Genomic DNA, 8243 nt, shown 5'->3' on the forward strand with positions numbered 1-8243 from the left:
AATGGGCAGTTAATGCCCATGTTAGAGATGCGCCTTCGTTGCCATCTGATATTTACTGCATCGCCGTGGGCTCTGGTTCTGAAAGTGGGAAGGCTCCATGGTGGTGGCTGCGGGCCCATCCTTCACAGATGCAGGCAGTTTGGGGAGTGTTTTGCTGCCTTAACTTCAGTGCAGGCTGCACACGGGAGCTTTTTCACCTTAAAAATCCTGTTACTGCTTCTTGGTCATCTCAGTTCTTCATTGCCAGTCCTGTGGTTGTTGCTGACAAACCCAGGGCTGTTCTGCCGAGCAAGGCTGCTCCGGATAAAGGGTAAATGGGAATAACCCTTTCTTCCCCATCAGCCTCCCCAGCTGCTGCAGGGTGGCACGGAAGAGCTGTATTTTCTGTTTGTGCAGGTTATTAATGACCATTTTGGTCATGGAGCTTAGCAATTTGTTTTCTGTCCTGTCTGACAGGAATTTGGAGGTGCTGCTGGCAGAACTGGTAATCAGGAAAAAAAACCTGCACAACTTTGCTGCAATTATTCTTCTTCTGGTCCCAGAATTATTCTTGTTGCTTATTCTGGGCAGCGTCCCGAGCAGCAGTGTGTTATCAGTGCTGATTTAATGTCAGCGGTGTTGCCGTGCCCAAGAAGGTGATGATCTGCAGGGAAATGGCGATTGCTGTTAATTCAGGCAGGCACTGGGTTTGTGTGCGTGGCTGACAAGTAAGCAAAAAGCAAGGTAGTAACTCCTGTATTTGGTGTGAAGGAAGGGATTTCATTAAATCCAAAACTAGGACACAGAACTGAGATGTAAACCCTGTTCTCTGCAGGGCAGTTTCAAGTGAAAGCATCTTGCAGTGGGTTATGCCTCTTCCTGGGACAGCGGGTGACAGCAGGCCTAAAATAACGTAGCTAGCAGTGTGTGATTGAGTGGAAAATTGCATAAAAGCCTTTTATTAGAAAGAACAAGTTTTGCTTTATGATCTTGTTTCTATAGCCTTTCATTCTGCTGTGTTGTCCCAGATATTTTTCATTTCCCACTTGCTTTAGCAACGGAGTTCTCTGCACTCTGCAGGCTCTGTGTATCCTTCTGAATTAATCACACGTGAAGTAGTTTCGGTAACTTAAAACTCTGCTTTTGTAGTTCCCAGGCATTTCTCCCTTGCAGCTTTTTAAAGCACTAACGCGTTGATGAGGTGCTCTTGGGCTGAGCTCTGTGCTGAGCTGTGCTTGCTATTCAGGAAGTATTGGGGTAGCGATAAGTGCATTTCAGAATTAAAACTCTGGAGGTTTTCTTTTTACCTTTAATTGTACTTGTTCAAAGTTTCTGCGTGCTTCAGAGACTATTGCTTCGTGTTAATCCATTCTCAAGGTACTACATGAAAGACAGCGAGGGAAGAAGAGGGCTCCTTTCAAAGCAATTTCCCTACTATTTGCAGAAGTGCTTGAATAATACGAAGCTCTGGCTCCGAGTCTCTCTTGTAAAATGCGTTGCGGGCATTTAATGAAAGTGCTACGTAACTACTAAATACGAGGGGTTTTTTTTTCCCCTTGCGTCTAGGAGTGCTCTTTCTGCAGCACTCCCTGCGTCTGAGAAGATTATAAAGCATGTGATGATGTTGTGCTTGGTCCCGAAATGTAGGACGTGTAGTACTCCGCTTAGCACGAGTTCCAGGAGAGCGCTGTGACCTCAGGGAAATGGGAAGCTTCTCATGCGTAATCTTGATTTACAGCCCTGTTGATGATGTGGGTAGGTGGCCTGGGTAGTTAAAATGCTGGCTACCCCTTTAATTGGCAGAAATGTCAGCGTGAATGCTGCTGGGTGTTGACTTTGCTGGAGCACTCTTCTTTTTTTGCCTGTGAATGTGGTTTTTTTTGACTTGAAAACACCCAGGTAATTTTAACTCTCTTGCTGATTGGATTCATGGCAGCTGGACAAGCTGATCTATTTGAGGCTTTATGAGGTACCTTCTCCTCGGCTCGTGCCCTTGAGTTGTTAGGAAGTAGCTTCTCTGCGCAGCGTCTGCAGTACAAATAGTATTTTAAAAGGTTGACACAACTGCGGGCGAGTCTACAAGAGTTCTCATCCTTCAGATGTTTATTTGAAATGTCTATTGATTTTTACATATTTTTAACAAAGTGAGATTTCCAGGGCAGCTATTTTTCTAAATGATTCCGTATTACACAGGACTTAGTGTAGTTTTATTGAAATTGTATTGAAAAGTGCAATTAAATGGTTGTTAAACGTTTAGTGTTGCATTACGATATCGACTCTCAAACTTCTGTGCAACCAGAAAAATACTCAGAGCCGTTGGTGTAACTTTTCCTTCTTGCTCGGTGCAATATTTCCCTTCTCCCAGTTACGATTGCCTTGCTGTAGGTCATGGATTGAAATCCACAGAGCTGATGTCCTTTTTTCCTTCCAAGGACTGGCCGTTTGATGATGGAGCACCACCCCCGAATCAGATAGTTGACGACTGGCTGAACCTGGTGAAAGCCAAATTTCGGGAAGAGCCTGGATGCTGTGTCGCTGTTCACTGTGTTGCGGGGCTGGGAAGGTTCGTAGTCTGCTCTCTTGTTCTTACACTGCACTTAATTTATTTAGGAGGTAGCTCATGGAAGGTGTTAATGCCAATTGCTCTGTTTTCTCCCAGATAATACTTTAAAGCAGCAGCATCAAGTTGGTGTCAGACTTATTGCAGCTTAAAAATCTATAGTAATTGCATTACTGATCAAGGATGAAGGGAAAAGCTCGGGGAGGTTGTTCAGAGCACTTCTGTCAGTCCCGAACAACAGGAGCGCTTAAGAGGTGCTGTGAATTTGGAGCGATAGGTCTTTCTGCGGCTGAGGGAGCTGGGGCTCTTGAGCTTGGAGCAGAGGAGACTGAGGGGTGCCCTCATTCCTGGGGATCCATTGGGAAAGGGCAGTGTCAGGAGGAAGGAGCCAGGCTCTGCTCTGGGATGGCCAATGCCAGGACAAGGGGCAATGGTCCCAAGCTGGAGCACAGGAGGTTCAAGCTGAAGATGAGGCCAAAGTTTGTGAGTGTGAGGGTTATGGAGCATGGCCCAGGCTGCCCAGAGAGGTTGTGGAGTGTCCTTGTGTGGAGACACCCAAAGCCCTGGCCGTGTTCCTGTGTGACTGCTCTGGTGCTCCTGCTCTGGCAGGGGTTGCACTGGGGGAGCTTTCCAGGTCCCTTCCAGTTCCTCATATTCTGGGATTCTCTTGTGCTTCTTGACAAACACAATACACATTCATAGCTTAAGGCTGCACAGGTTTGGGTTTATATATATATATATATAATATATTTCCTCCTTTTTTCAGCTGATCTACTACTAAGCATGTGGTAATAAAAAGCATTTAGAAAAATGACTTCAATTGCTTTTTTACTCTAAAGTGGCTTTAATTCAGTGGTAGGAAGAGTTAGGCTTGTATTTCTTGCTCACATGCAGTCTAATGTTTCTCTTCTTGCCACTCGAAATCAAACTTCCTTCTTTGGGAAGAGCTTCCTTTCAAGATGAAATAAAAAGCTTCAGGAAAGTTAACTGCTCCATTCATATTCCCTGAAGTAATCTCTGCATGTTATGTTTATCCTATGGGCTAGGAGGAAATGGAGCTTAAGTGTTAGTATTCTTACAATAACCATGGGACTGTGAATATTTAAGGATATGAATGTGTGGGCGAGAGGTGGATTAAAGGAGTCAAGTAAGCACAGAGCTGGAGTTCTTAAATTTCCACCTCTAGAGAGGGAGAGATGGGGAAAGTTGAAGAAGAGGCAGAAACAGCCAATATTTAAAGACGTAAGAGGCAAAAACCCTGGGCAATTGGCATCTGTTTATCCATTTCTGCTCTATTTTTATCTGAGAAACATCTTCAGGAAGGTGGCCACGTGTAACTCAAGTGATTTTCAGCTCTTGTTTCTTTCGTAATATCAGGCCAAAGGGTACCAGGAGCTTCCTGTGTTGTGTGTGTCACATAAACCCCTGTGTGGATCTGTTCCTTACAGAGTGACCTTTCTGCTGTGCTCACGCTGCTGCTGGCAGAGGGAAAAACAAGAGCTTTACAGACTGGGCTTTAATCTGCAAAACTGTCTATCTGTAGCAGGGAATTGACAGCTAGACAAACAAAAGCTGTCTCTTTTTACTCTTATTTGTTTCAAACTGTTCCCTTTAAAGTGAATAATTCGGTTTATGCAGGTGTGCATGGCAGTGGTGGTGAGAGTTGTTCAGTTTTGCCATAAGTGCACGATGTCCAATTGCTGCTTAACCCTTTGCTGCTCCACCCTCAAAGGTGTCTGCTGCTGCTGTGTGTGTTTAGGGGGTGAACATCAACCCAGGAGAGTCAGTGTACACTCTGTTGTTCCTGGAATACCCCGCTCCACATACAGCACATGTATAGATTACTTCTTCTTATTTAAGTCATCTGTTCAGTGCTTCGTCGATCATCTCACGTACAACTAAATCTACAGTGTCATAAGAAGCAAAATGCATGCAAGAGGTATTACACACTTGTTTTAGCACAGTGGAAAATCAGGTTAGAGTGAAATGAGGAAGCGTAAAAATCTAAATTCTTGTTTCATGCCCCAAACGCTAAGGAGCCATTGATTTTTATATTTTGTGTGTGTGCTGGGAGCAGAGCTGTCTCCTAAAAGAGATTTTACATTAGGTACTCAGCAGGCAAATGTCTTTCTGTAGATAATGCTTAAAGAGGAAATACTTCAGCTCTCTGTTTATAGATTCATCTGATGTATTTTAAAGGGGGTTCAATATATTGTTTCTTGAGATCTTCCTTAAACACTCATTTCTCCTTTAGGGCTCCTGTCCTGGTTGCACTTGCTCTCATTGAAAGTGGAATGAAGTACGAGGATGCAGTTCAGTTTATAAGGCAGTAAGTTAAACGTCCCCCTTCTTAAGAAATCTCTCGGTTTATGTTGTATTTGAACAGCTTGCAAAGTTTGATAGGTTTCTGATGGGTTTCCTAGTAGCTGTATCCTGCCAATAATGGACATGACTGTGGCCTTAATGCTGAGACCGGTGCCCTTTCCTCTGTTTAGAGATGAGGATTAAATGATGGTGCTTCCTTTATTAAAAAAAAAATCTGGGCTTATATATTAAGCCATTGACTTAAAACTGAAAGATTTTTGAACTTGGGAGGAAAAAAAAGGTCTAGGTTAGGTCTGTAAAAAAAAAAATTGGGATGAATTGAACATGGACTAATGGCTCCTAATTTAAAAAATAATAATAAAACAATTCTAGTGAGCACCAGCACTCGCAGGTGTCGGGGTGAGCTTGTTACCCACCCAGGAAATGTCAGCATCCACCCTGGCTGGAAAGTAAGGAAACTGGTGAGGGATGAGACTGCAGAGCTCTGCTGGTTTAGTGATAACATCAGATCTTGAAATGAAGCCCAGCAGGTAAGATTGCGTTGAATGAGCTTTGCCAAAAAAGCAATTCATCCTCTTATGGCTTCCCAGGGTCTCCAGTTATCTTTGTAAACACTACTGCTGTCAACACATTTTTTCTGATGCTTTTTTTTTCCCTTTAAGTTCCTTATTTCTCTTCCTGGGTATAAAAGTACCTTTTCTACTGAGAAACTCTGTTCTGAGAACCTCTTACATATTTATGTTTGAATGTCATGGTCTTAGCTAATACCACAAGTAGCACATGCATCTGCAAGGCGAGGGTGGCCTTGATGTTGTTCAGTGGCTGCTGGAGGTGGAAATAATCTCTCCCAATCCAAGAAAAGAGACTGCAATTTGCTAACTGGAGCTTGGTTTTAATGTTGGCCTGCGGGTGATGAACTGGTTTACCCTTCCTCAGGTCAGTGGATACAGAACCAAGCCAAAGTGATCGAAGCAGTACTTCTTCCATTGATATTAGCCTTCATTCTCTTTGTTTTAGGAAAAGGAGGGGAGCTTTCAATTCCAAACAGCTGCTTTACCTTGAGAAATACCGACCTAAGATGCGATTACGCTGCAAAGATGCCAACGGTCACTGCTGTGTTCAATAAAAAAATGCAAAAAGAATAATCTCAAACGAAGGCAGAAGTTTAGCATGGCTGTTTTCTGGACTCTTGGCACCTGGAAATGTGAATCTGGAATCAAGCTGTCATCAAATGAGTGGTGGAGTCAGTGCTCCTCAACCTCTGTCCTAATGGTGGTGATGATTGAAACAAAAATAAAAATAAAGTTAAGAGAAACATTTCAGTAAAGGATTTGCTTTCTCCTTAAGCTGCAGTTTGACCACCTGCAAGGAGAAAATCAGTTTCTCAACCTTCTGTATTTTTAACTTTTTAAGAAAAAGAAATAAAGTAAATTTTATGTCTAAGGAAAACCAGCAGAGCATTGGCTTGTGCAGATGCTGTTTTCTTGATTTGAGGGAAGTTCTCCACAGGTAGGGCCTGATACATTAATTCCTATGGGACCCATTTAAATAGAGTTGCTTTTATTTTCCTCTTTTAACCTCGCTGGGACCTGGCAGCATTGAGGAGGAGCTGTTGTTGCTGTTTGGGAGCAGTCTGACAGCCTTAAGCCCAACCTGGGCACGTTTTAGAGGTTCAGTGGTGTCTGTGTTTTGTGTTTATGTGGTCTTCAGGTGTGGATAACAGCTTCCTGGTGGGCTTTAACAGAAAACTTGCTGCTTGATATCTCTGGTGAAGTCTTTTTTGATGGTAGGAGATGGTGCTTTTCACTGTGTGAGCCTGTGTGTGTGATTTTATGTGTGTGTGGATATTAGTCTTATTTTGCCAAAGAATTTGGCTGAAATGTTAATTGTCTTTCTGTTGCTAGATAGAAAATCTATCCCGGCAGAAGACTGATGTTCAGAGGTGTCCTAGGTGAGCAAGGGGCAGTTCAGACAAGGACTAAAATTAATTGAGCTGTCACCAGGAGGACAAAAAGGCTTTTTGCTGCTGTCCAGATTTCTCTGCAATCAGGATTTGGGGGATGGGTTTAATTTGTATCACACAGGAGGAGATGGTACGCACACTGAAATGGGATCTGTGAATAAATGCCTAGGATGAGCGTTTTCCCAGGCTGGCCCTTGTGTTCAGTTCAGTTTAACCACTGATTGCCTTGTTATTTTTTGGAGGGGGAATCTCTAGTTAAGGCCAACATGCCTATCACACATTCACCATTGGCAGACCATAAATATGCTGATTTTTGGAGTGGACCCCGCATCCTCTTAATGGGCCACAGGTGTTGTCAGTGAATTAATCAAGACAAGTCATTTTCCAGCCTCTAATGAGCAGTTTCAGCCAGGCTGCTCCTACCAAACCTGTGTTAACGTGGTGCCCTGCCCCAGGAGTGCCCTCATTTGCTTTCACCGTGACTTGATGTCTGTAATACTCAGCTGTTGAAGGCTTTGAGGGCAGGTTTAGAGTTGTACTCCTGTGATCTGTCGCTGTGGAGCACCAAAGGCTTTTGCTGGGCTGTGCCCGTGGTAGGGGCAGCCCCGTACCCAGCGTTTCCCGATACCTCAGCTGCTGGCGACCCAGGACGTCTTCCTGTTTTTCACCTCTGCCTTTAGCCGCAGCTTAACTGCACAAACATTCTCAGAACGCAGGTAATGGCCTTTCAGAATTCTATTCCTGGAAAGGATTTCTCAATTTAAGCAAAAAAAGAAGGGTGCTTGTCCAGCCCCTCACTTTCCAGATGTGCCCACAGACCTGCTCGAGGTCCGTGGCTGGAAACACCGCGCTCCACGAATCTCGGTTCTGTGCCCCACTCGACTGTATCGCTGTACTGAGTTCCTCCCTTGAAGATGTAACGTTTCTGATTGCTTTAATAGGTAAAGGAGATAAAAAAGTGTTTGTGTCAATGCCTGCATTAGGGAAATAACATCTCAGTAATGTCTGAGTGCAGGGGGGAGGTGGAGGATGCTGAAATTACCCCATTCTGGCCTTTACCTTCCCCTCACAAACTGGAAGCCTGATGTTCTGTTTCTGCAAATGAAAATGGATGTTTTTAGTAAAATGAGGTACACATTTGACAAATGGTGGAAGTCAGGTTGGAAGGGAAGGCGTTGAGCTGGATTGAAAACCAAACCCTGAGCCCTTCTGAACAATAAAGATTTGACATGCTCTGTGTATAACTCTGCATTCTTCCCCCTAGTTTTACTCTGACTTACAATGTACTAATCACCATATACCATAACTCTGCAGCCTTAATTGAGGAAAAACAGTGGAAAGTGCAGACTCATAAGCGTAGGCACAAATGGGGGGAGAGTAATTGTGGCCGATGTCCCACAGGCACAGTTCTCGGTT

The 8243-nt window shown here is 43.9% G+C and overlaps 1 protein-coding gene across 3 annotated transcripts in view; it reads left to right on the top strand.

The window, feature by feature from the left end:
• Positions 1-6315, top strand: part of LOC104539405 (protein tyrosine phosphatase type IVA 2) — an 11182-nt gene extending 4867 nt beyond the window's left edge. The window contains exons 3-5 of one of the 3 annotated variants that reach the window (XM_010182915.1): positions 2412-2542; positions 4794-4868; positions 5882-6315. In XM_010182915.1, the coding sequence (XP_010181217.1) occupies positions 2412-2542; positions 4794-4868; positions 5882-5990 (315 nt within the window). In that variant the 3' untranslated portion in view covers positions 5991-6315. The remainder of the gene's footprint in view (positions 1-2411; positions 2543-4793; positions 4869-5881) is intronic. The other 2 variants (XM_010182918.1, XM_010182916.1) reach the window with 2 other exon arrangements.
• The last annotated feature ends 1928 nt before the right edge of the window (positions 6316-8243 follow it).

Source organism: Mesitornis unicolor, unplaced genomic scaffold (assembly GCF_000695765.1).
Source record: "Mesitornis unicolor isolate BGI_N332 unplaced genomic scaffold, ASM69576v1 scaffold25374, whole genome shotgun sequence".
In the NCBI taxonomy this organism is placed as follows: Eukaryota; Metazoa; Chordata; class Aves; order Mesitornithiformes; family Mesitornithidae; genus Mesitornis; species Mesitornis unicolor.